Source organism: Scardinius erythrophthalmus (assembly GCF_964197995.2).
Source record: "Scardinius erythrophthalmus genome assembly, chromosome: 16".
Classification (NCBI taxonomy): domain Eukaryota; kingdom Metazoa; phylum Chordata; class Actinopteri; order Cypriniformes; family Leuciscidae; genus Scardinius; species Scardinius erythrophthalmus.
In genome coordinates, this window is record NC_138236.1 from 5,885,821 (window position 1) to 5,897,401 (window position 11,581).

Sequence of the window (11,581 nt, forward strand, 5' to 3'; positions counted from 1 at the left end):
ATATAAATAAAGGTTATTTATAGTTATACGTAGATATGTGTTATCTTATTGTTAAAGGTAGGGTAGGCAATTTTCATAGCAGCTAGCAATAGCAAGCTAGCTTCGAAAGCATGAGATCCCGCCCTCCCTTCAGAGCTTCTCCAAAGCCACGCCTCCTTCAAAACACATGAACGAACACAGCAGAGTTTGCATGGCGTCATGAGACGAGAGATGGCGTTAAGTCTGCTTTTTAAAACAATGAAAAGAAGCAATGTAGGAGAAGAATAGTATGCAAAAAACGGTGGCAAACTCTGTATATTCATGCAGTTCCGATTTTAAGCTTGTGACATAAACGCACACATCATCCCGATAATTTAGCATTATATTTAGCATTTTATTTAGCATTAGCATTAGGATTAGCATTTTATTTAACGTTCATGTAAACACTACGTTCAGATTCATCAATCGGAATAAACTCATTTAGATTTGAAACAAAAGGAGTCCTGAAAAAAGTTGATCATGTTTTTCCACTAAAATATGAAGCAGCACAACGGTTTTAAAAATGGATCAAATAAGAAATATTCTGATTTCTGAAGGATCATGTGACACTGAAGACTGGAGTAATGATGCTGAAAATTCAGCTTTGATCACAGGAATAAATTACATTTTAAAATTTATTAAAACAGAAAAAAAAAAAAATTGTAAAAAAATATATATATATTTTTTTTTTTATATTTTTTTACTGTCTTTTTGATCAAATAAATGCAACCATGTTGAGCTCTACTTTAAAAAAAAAGAAAGAAAAGAAAAAAAAACAATTAAATCTTACTGATATGAAACTTCTGAATGCTAATGTAAATGACTATCAAAAAATAACCCCATAGATAAAACATGGAAATCCTGTTGATAAATCTCAATGTTATAAAAATAAGCTTGCATTGTGAGACTTCACCTGGTAAACAGCAGAGGCCGAGCACATCTCTCCCTCGCGCATGAAGGCTACTGTGGCTCATCATCCTCTCCTGTAGCAAACACACACAAAATAAAGAAATTAAGATACAAAACTGGTAGATTAACTGATTCATTTTACACAATATATTCATCTCAAAATGCATTCAAATCATCTGGTTCAGGAAGCACAGAATAATTGCAACCTAATTAAACAGACTTGTTTATGCTAAAAATACCTACGCCTTTGCCTTCTGATGGTGTGAAACAGGAAATAGGGTCTAGAATTTATATGAACTGGTCAGAATGGTGGTTTGTTTTTTACCAAGATGCAGGAAAGCACTGTGGCTCTATATTTCAATGCTTTACCTTAATAGTCTTTCAGGTTTCATTTCCCACAGTGCAACTGAACCACAAAAGTAGCTTCATTTACAAGAGGCTAAAACTGCACACGCTGATGTTATCGTCCCATTTAAAACAAAGCGTCTTTCATTTGCCATCCACTACTGAGTAGAACAGAAGCATAACAGGGGTGACATACTTCCAGTGGTCTGAACCCACAGCACCTATCACACACCGCAATGGAGGGTTTGAACCAGAAGCATCTGACTACATCGTGCACATAATAACTGCAGTCATTCAAATGTTCAGAGTTAAATTAAAGTGCCTGTATTATGCTTTTATTATTATTATTATGAGTCGAAACAAGTCTTCAGCAATTCCATCTAATTTCTCTTTACATTACATAACAAATTTGCATAATGCCAGCCTATGGTCTTCATTGACTCCCTGTGAACAACATCTACTTTTAGGCCTGGAAGAGTTTGGTTTGTGTTGTCGACATGTTTAAATGCACTTCTAAAGGAGGAGGACTCTGGCTCGAATTGATATGGTAAAACCGACAGGATTGTTACGGTTCGAATCACTGTGTATCAAGTGCTGAGGAAGACTCCAGAGCTGAAATTCAGATATAGGGCATTTTGTTTACGAGCTGTAAGCGGTCGGCCAATCACAACAGACTGGGCCATCGACCAATCAGAGCACAGTAGCTCTCAGAAAGGAGGGGTTTAGAGAGACAGAATGCTTCTTGGATGCATGTAAATCTATTGTAGGAGTCTCCAAAAATAAAATTAGGAAACTTTCCTTTAGGAATGAAGAAAAAAAGAAAATAAATTAAAAGAAAATCTATCCGACATTACAGTGGGTTCAAGTAGCAAATAAAAAAATATTTTTCTTAATTTTTTTTTTTTAAAATTCAATCAATAAATAACAAATCCAGTTCAACAATCAAGAAAAGTTCTTCTAAGACAACTCGTATACGACGATAAAAAAATGTTTTGAGGAAATACTGTTTATGTATAGAATTTTTTTTACGGGCTCATAAGTTTCAGTTCAGTTTTTATAAATGTAGTTGCAACTGATTCTAATTGAGCCCGTCAGAATAAGATCCACAAGAACGAGGAAAGTGTTTTATTCTGTGTTTTATTAACATCTGGAGTGGAGTGGAGTTTTTGAACGTTTGTTCACACTTGGCATGTTTGGTTTGATTAAAACAAACCCTGGTGCGATTGCTCAGTTAGTGCGGTTCATTTGAATAAGTGTGAACGCTGCCATCTGAACCCTGGTGGCACCAAACAAGCAGAATGAGACGCTGAAAAGATTGGTCTCGTCCGCTTCCAAACAAACTCTGCTGCAGTTCGACTGAAATATGAACGCAACACGGACCAAAGACGTGTAAACAAACCAAAAACGGGACATGATGTCACAAGATGTGACCCTTAAAACGACAGAATGGTCAAGCATACCCATTATTTTTCTCATCATAGACACAATGTTTCCCATTACAGTTCGGTACAGCATCAGAACCGTGTCTCCTCTCAGTTCTTCACGAGTTTCAGCTGGTCAAAATACCATCATGTCGGCTATGCACATACAACGAGTGCTTTTAGCTCAGCACACAGCATTGTTTTGGATGTTCGTCAAGTTCTGTCGCGAAATATACGTAATAAAAGCCGACCAATCATGTTGTGTGAACATATCCATATGCTTTAGTTTCGGTGTCTTTAGGTTTGGTGTTAAAATGCCAACGTGAACGCCAAGCGAACCGAGTGTGAACACAGCCTTGGTGTTCCACCCAAGACCTGAAGATAAAGAACAACACAACAACAAAGCAAAATCTAAACAGAGGTTACATTTTAAATTTCAACTAAGATAAGAACAAAGGCATGCAGTAAGTGCTAGTATGTTTGTGTGTTTGCTTTCAGGCTTAAGCTTCTATCTCCCTGTGATCAGCAACAACGTGTTCAAAACACACACACACACACACTTGCATCTGTATTTATAGGGATTTTTTTCTTCTTCCAAACTTACTCCAATAATCTAAATTCCACTCTGCAGGATTCCTAAAGTAGTGTATTTCCAGACAGGAGTCATCATGCATTCAAATCCCAGTGAACTGGACAGCCTAACATCTCAGAAGTGAACAAACATGCAATCAGTGCAGGACAGATAAATGGAGAAGAAGAAGAAAAAAACCCTCAGTAGCACATTTCTGCTGAGGGTTCAGTTCTTTGAGTCACATGGTCGCCACCGCTATCATGTAATCTCTTTCATTGCCTCTTTCTTCTCCATTAAACACAACCCTCCCTCCTCCCAGCTTCAGCCAAGACTCATTGCAGTTTCCATTGCTCATGGCTTCCCCTGGTTTCTGTGGCCAGAGAATGCAGCCGAGGGAACATACAGGCCTCTTCTCCCCTGAATCAGACAGAAACAGGACGGCCAGTGAATGTGTGGATGCACTATGCCACCACATAAACCTTACACTGTTAAGTTTATTAGTCATCGCCCAGAGCCACAATAAGCCTTTGTGCAGGGCATCAATCTAGAGCTAAATGAGGCAATAGAAGCCCGGTGGGACGCTTAAACCCAACGCTTTAAAGAGCTGAGCTATTGTTCAGCGCTCATTATTTTCATGCACTCCATGCGTGCATCTCTCATTCTCTCAACAGCAAAGAAATGTCAACAAATGAGAACAATGCATCCATTTCCATAAAACGTTTGAAGTATTTTCTCCTTTGTTTCTTACAAAACTTATAAAGCCTACCTAAAATTAAAAATCATTCCCATCTAGTCATGATGCTGCCTTTCTGTTTCTCCCAACTAAAACCAGCCTAAATACGAATACCATAAAAAAAATTGTTTCTTGAAGAACTCTTACTGGCCCCAAACTTATGAATGGTTCTGTAAAGCAAAACATTGATAAAAATTCAACATTGATAATAATGAATGTTTCTTGAGCACCAAATATTAGAATGATTTCTAAAGGATCATGTGACACTGAAGACTGAAGTAATGATGCTGAAAATTCTGCTTTGCATCACAGGGGGGCAAGCAAAGGGGGGAGGGGGGATCCCACAAAAAGGATCAGAGCCATATCTAAAGACCTTAGGCCAGCAGAACACCCTAGCAACCAAACTTACTAAAACACACTCTAAACACATTTGCGACACTCACAATACCCTAGAACTGTGACAGTAATTTAGAATAGGCCAACGTCATTCACTAAAAAATATATATATTTAGCAAAAATAATCTAGTTTTATGTAGATTTATATGCACCACCTGCCACTATTTCAGCTATTTTTGTCTTACAAAGCTTACAGCGTCATCATGCTCTTTATGGAGCTTATTAAGATGGTAAAGGAAACCCATGTCTCATAAGGAAAGGCAGTGCAGGAAAAGCTCCAAGTTCAATTAGAGGGTGTGTCACAGTCTTGTTTATGTTATGCACCGTCTTTTTATAGAATTTTAAGTATTTTCTTTTTAAAAAACAAACCTTCAGCAAATCCCTTATTTAAACAACCACTCATCTCGCACCAAAACCAGATGACGGCATTCACTTCAATAACATAAGCTGAATCAATTACATACGCCACATGGCGAGTTCAACTCAAACCAAACCAAACAAAGCAACAATGAATGAGATATTTCTGATCCAGGAAGTCGCCCTACAGTAGAATATTTGGATTTTGACCCATGGGGGAACCAGCGAGCCATATTTATAGTTTTATTATTTAAACCATCGACATTACAGGCTGATCCCAAGACTCCCATTTAAAGAACTCGAAAACTCCACTCTGAAACAGTGTCGGCTCATGTATTTTAAAATAGAGACGGCACATTCATTGTAGCGGTCTGGGGATCCTCTCCAGAGGATTTTTTAAAATGGCTTTTTTTTTGCAAGAAATATAAATATAATTTCACTCACCTACACTATCAAAATAAATGTCTGTGTTATTCGGCATTCGTCTGTTCAGTGAAGCTGATTGCTGTAGCCTATATGTCCAACTGCAACTTCTGTGTGGAGTCTTCCTTCATTTTTAATAAGCAGCTGCTGCTTGAATGATATCTTGGTAAATTTGTTGGCGATCAAATATTCAATATCTGTACTCTCTCTTCATAATTAAGGTAGTTGGTATATTATCAGCAGGAGCAGTTGAAACTAATATCACATAATTTACATCTTTGTGATGATTGGTTGATATACCAAGGGAGGCTAGCTGCCTCTGCAATGTATTTTTTCTCAACACTAAACACTAAAAGTGAAATACTCAGTGGTTATTGGCTCTTTTTTTTTTTTTTTTTTACCAATGGAGTCTATAAGTACCACCGCTGCATCCTCAATCAAATACTTCCCTACTATACAGTACGCAAGAACAATAAGCGAAAAGTCCATGGATGACCTACTACTTCCAGAGAGATTCTGATGTCCGCATTCGATGGACACTTTAATATCCCATGAGTCCACGGGGAAGTATTTATGACTGGCAGTGAAGCGACGTAACTGATGCTGGTAGGTCACATGACAGTAACAACATGGCGGATGTAGTACGTCCGAATTTCATTCATACTATATAGAACATACTTGTTACCAACTTGTTTCAAATTCAAATGTAGAACAGACAAATTTTATCATATACTCAGACAGTATATGATTTTGGACACTGTCTCTAGCTATGGATTTGCCTTCTCCGTCCCCTCAGACTCGCCTTAGCACAGTTTTCCGAAGGGCAGATTCGGCATGTCTGAGGAAGAGCGGCGGTGGTTCTGACTTCAGTAATATTTTATGGTCAAATTACATCAAGAAATTCACATTCTGAGACATGAAATGAAACTAATAACTGGGAATTTTATTTAACATTCAATTGCCCTCCTCCCGTTGTCCACCTCAAAATTTAGGGTAGGCTTTGCCTCCCCTGACGAACCGCCACTGCTCTGAAGAATGACTGGGTTGAGCTGGTTTAATGACTTTTAAATGAAAAAGCCGATGTGGTGAAGTCTCGCCACAACTGCTACATTCACAATTCCTTTTCCATTTGTTCATTTACAGCACTGGAGCAAAATATAGGTCTGCCCATTCTCAAATGCACCGGCTTGGGTGGGCTCCATCCAGTAAATCTGACACCATCTACACACTCAGACACTCGGATTCATTTTCTGTGCAGGGAACAGCCACTTGGATTACATGTCTGACACTGCACACAATGCATATTCAAAATCCACACACCAAGTGAGTTCTGGGTAGGCTGTTTCCATGGCAACAGCCAGATGTTGAGCACATTAGGGCCTCTACGCTCTCGGGAATCCACGAGTGGAGGCATCTGCTAGCGTTTCCCCCCCCCCCCCCCAGAGCCATCTTAAAATAGCCAGAGGAGAAAGTTATGCAGCAGAGGTGAGCACCAGCAGATTACAGCTAAAGAAAGTAGATTACTAGTTCACCCAGAAACTAACATTCTGACATAATTTACTCACTCGTATGTCAATCAGACATGCATTATTTTCTTTCTTCCGTGAAACACAAAAGGAGATGTTAGGCAGAAAGTCTGATTTCCTCTGTTCCATACAACAAATGCGAAATTATTTAAACTGGCAATCTCCAAAAACAGTTAGTAAATGAAGGAATGCATGAGTGACAAAGAGGTGTGTGTGTGTATGACTCGAGCATGCTAAATGCATGAATGAAATCACAAAAAATAAACCCACCACACCCTGTGAGTAAAAAGGTACACCAAAAAATCCCAACTAAAAATCCTCTGTTCAGACATATTTAGACTGTATAATTTTCAGAAAGGTAACAAATACAAACAGCCAGACATAACCACTAAAGCAGATGTATTCTTTCCTGTTGCTTTTAAAGAGCATTTTTATATATTTTTTCTCAATGGAAAAACTGATTCTCAACCAGAGTTTCTGCTAAAATAAACTGAAACTATGTGAATGCCGTTTCTAAATACAATACAGTACGGATAGAATAGAACAGAAATGTATATTCCATCATTAACAATCACAGCATCTGAAAAAATACTAAACACTGGTGGAGTGCTGGAGTTCAAATTCATACACCAGACAAAATGAGTCATTCTTGGAAAAGTTAAAAACTTTTTTTTTTTTTTTTTATGGAAAAATGACTTCTACAGCAACTGCAGATTGTGGACACATCCATTAAAAGTGTTTACGGTAAAATTGGGAATTTAATGATTGCCGTTTTCCCGGGAAAGTGACTAATCACATGGACATGAAAGTTGCACAAACATTAGCCAACTTAAACATTTACACATCTGTTACAAACACACTGACAGGTGAAATGAATACAATTTACACAGATGTGTTCGAAACCCTTTCTCAAGATTTTGCTTGCGTAGTATAATACGAATAGACACAGCAGACACGAGAAAACAATGATAAACTCCTAAATAAATGATATTTATATTATTATTTAACCTTAATGCTTACCTTCATGTCCGGTACCATCTGTCTCACTTTAAAGGTGGTTTTGGACCCTGTCAGCATGATTTCAACCTAAAACGGACCCGGACTAACAGGATAAATGGTGTATTTGGAAGAGGTTTGGTGGTGAAGGTTTGATCTGGTCCATGTTACTGAAAACGGATGGTCCGCGCGCTGTCTGCATCACTTTCACACATTTCTGCGTCCGTACTGTTAACATATCCAACTAAACGCCAAATCATCTCTAAAGCAAATGTATTTTCACATAGAGAACGCGCTTTTACATCGCATTTGTTTACCGCCCCTTCGCCATAGTGAAATGACACGGGTGTTACTGAGTAACAAAAACCAGGAGCGAGAGCGAGTCTCTTAAAGGGCCAGTCCCGCGAAACACACTCAATGCGCTTCTGTGCGCAGCTTCCATCAGGGATCAAACCTAGAAAACTGCAGCATTTTTTGACATCAGTGGCTGTCCTCGAAGTAGAATACTACCGTAGTACTCTTACTATTTACACAGTCTATATAGTATGCACAGCCTACTGTAAATAGCTTGCACATTTTGTGTGTGAGATACCCACATGACCTCTAGGCAACAGAGCACGATGCAGTGTGTAATGTATCTCACACTGTAATGCATTCGTTTTGAACTTTCATTTACAGGGTGATGGATTAACATCCATCAAGGTAAGAGGTGCTTGTCTAGTAACAGGTCATTCCAAGGGGTTAAGTCAGGTTTGGCTGGTTAGCATAGCCCTGTTAGCCGCTACTGGTAGACAAACACATCATTTGGAAAAGCATCTTTTCCATTGACATCCATTCAAAATTAGCTATATATATATTTTTTCCCTATTATAGTATTATAATATGGGAAAATACTATAGTAGATGTTTTACCAGTGCCCAGGTCTTTTTTGGAGACTCTTAAAGCATGACATCATTGAGATTGCAAAAGATCAGCTTCTAGCCATACATGAAATAATTTAGTAATAATAACTACTAATTTTAATAATAACTAATAAATAATTTATAAATAATAATAATAATAATAAGTAATAAATAATTTAAATAATAACTTATTAATTTTGTTAATCAATAAAATGTATGATTTTTTTGTTAATTATAATTTTTTGCTAATTAAGACCTTATCAATTCCCATTAGTATTTCAAAACTCTTAGCATTTTTCCATGACAGTAGTAGGCAATGGCAATATGCTATTCCAAGCAGAGCCAGTATCTTCAATTTTTTATATTTGTTTTATTAAGTATATTGAATATTTTTGTGTGTATAACACTGAGTATATATCAGTTTGAGAATATCTATCTATCCATCCATCCATCCATCCGTCTACAATGGAAAATGCATACAACAATCAGTTATTCATATTCATTCATAATTTCTTTGTATGACAGCCTAGCCAAAAATGATGCACGCACAATTTGGCATGTTTCATTGCGTTATCACAAATAAAAAAAAATTACTCCAAGCACAACTATGCAATAGGCTTACAAAATCTTTAATCTTTTTTTTCATTATATTTTTTTATACAATATTTAAATAAAGATGTACATTTTCTTAGGCCAGACATCTATCCATCAGTCTGTCTATCTCCTTATTAAGCTATCAATACAATTATTTTAAAAACTGTATAATTCCACTAACATCCATTTAGCAAGCAGATGCATTTCTAAATCTATCATTATCTAAAATGATAGCGAGGGATAGGCAATGTGATTAATCTTAAGGAATCAATAACATTAGACTTGCTGCAATACAAACTTTCAAAGTTAGCAATAAGTTAAATAAAAAAAAGAGACAATTTGCAAAAAGAGCAAATACTAGAAAACTAAGTACTATATAAAATATCACACTTTTTGAAAAAATACTCAGCACTAGTGGAGTTTAGAGGTCTAAATGCTAAACCAGCAAACATTACACCAGTTCCAATTCATGGAAAGGGTTTGCATGCTTAGGAAAAAAAATCAAAACGTCCGGCAAGCCTATTAATGAACATTAGTGAAAGCTTTTGATTATAATAATTATTATTATTATTATTCTATGCTTTATCAATGCATCTAAATGCAAAGAAATGTCATTCAGTATTTCAGACTGCTGCACCATAATTCCCATCTGCACAAACATATTGCAATTCACAAATGAACAAACACACTTGACATTCCCATAGCTTTTGACACTTAGTTACCTTGTCACTTCAGTATCAATGAACCATTTCACAGCAGCCTCCACCAGTTGTCAGATTATGAAGAGCGAGCAGCATCAGCGTTCAGACGGTTGTGCACTGATGCAGTGTGCACTGTGTGGAAAAAGGCTTCTTGAAATTGATACCTGCAAAGCAAAAACAAATGAAAACTGATCCCAAAGATATCAGTGTTGCTATTACTAATTCATCAGACTCTCACTTTGAATTTATTAGAGCAAAAGAGCTCAAGCAATAGCCCACAAAAATACCTCATAAATAAGACAAATGTCCTGAGCGCTCATCTGGCAACTACTAAAATGTAAGGTATATATTCTCACATCATAAAAGCAAACTAGCTTCCAATAATCCAATATACAGCTGAATTAGGGAGAGTAAACTGTACTTACTCTTTACCCTGTTAACTGTGTTGTGACACAAGGCAAAGATCACATGCTGTGGTAATTAGCAGTCTTAAATGACAGGCAGAGCTTTCTGGGAATTACATTTAAATGACTTAACTTGCAGTGACTTTAGACATTTTTTAAACAATTGGAAGGAAAGATGTCAGCTGCATTTTGAGGAAGCAAGTTGCATGCTTGCTTACGGCTATGGTTTTTGTTCTTGTTAATTTGATTCAGGGTTAATTCAGGGTTTACACATTATTCCAGTGACTGGATATATCCGAGGCCAGTTGCCAAGGCAATATTTCTTGATATTTACTATATTTATAATTAACTTGATGTGACAACATCCATCAAGTATATACACTCACTTAAATGATTATTAGGAACACCTGTTCAATTTCTCATTAATGCAATTATCTAATCCACCAATCACATGGCAGTTGCTTCAATGCATTTAGGGGTGTGGTCCTGGTCAAGACAATCTCCTGAACTCCAAACTGAATGTCAGAATGGGAAAGAAAGGTGATTTAAGCCATTTTGAGCGTGGCATGGTTGTTGATGCCAGAGGTCAGAGGAGAATGGGCCGACTGATTCAAGCTGATAGAAGAACAACTTTAACTGAAATAACCACTCGTTACAACCAAGGTATGCAGCAAAGCATTTGTGAAGCCACAACACGCACAACCTTGAGGCGGATGGGCTACAACAGCAGAAGACCCCACCGGGTACCACTCATCTCCACTACAAATAGGAAAAAGAGGCTACAATTTGCACGAGCTCACCAAAATTGGACAGTTGAAGACTGGGAAAATGTTGCCTGGTCTGATGAGTCTCGATTTCTGTTGAGACATTCAGATGGTAGAGTCAGAATTTGGCGTAAACAGAATGAGAACATGGATCCATCATGCCTTGTTACCACTGTGCAGGCTGGTGGTGGTGGTGTAATGGTGTGGGGGATGTTTTCTTGGCACACTTTAGGCCCCTTAGTGCCAATTGGGCATCGTTTAAATGCCACGGCCTACCTGAGCATTGTTTCTGACCATGTCCATCCCTTTATGACCACCATGTACCCATCCTCTGATGGCTACTTCCAGCAGGATAATGCACCATGTCACAAAGCTCGAATCATTTCAAATTGGTTTCTTGAACATGACAATGAGTTCACTGTACTAAAATGGCCCCCACAGTCACCAGATCTCAACCCAATAGAGCATCTTTGGGATGTGGTGGAACGGGAGCTTCGTGCCCTGGATGTGCATCCCACAAA

The 11,581-nt window shown here is 37.7% G+C and overlaps 1 protein-coding gene across 1 annotated transcript in view; it reads right to left on the reverse strand.

Moving 5' to 3' along the window:
* Positions 1–8,049, reverse strand: part of mtmr11 (myotubularin related protein 11) — a 32,160-nt gene extending 24,111 nt beyond the window's left edge. The window contains exons 1-2 of the mRNA XM_081388714.1: positions 7,720–8,049; positions 932–1,001 (exon numbers count right to left, since the gene is read on the reverse strand). Coding sequence (XP_081244840.1) covers positions 932–1,001; positions 7,720–7,776 — 127 coding nt within the window. The 5' untranslated portion in view covers positions 7,777–8,049. The remainder of the gene's footprint in view (positions 1–931; positions 1,002–7,719) is intronic.
* Between the last annotated feature and the right edge of the window lie 3,532 nt (positions 8,050–11,581).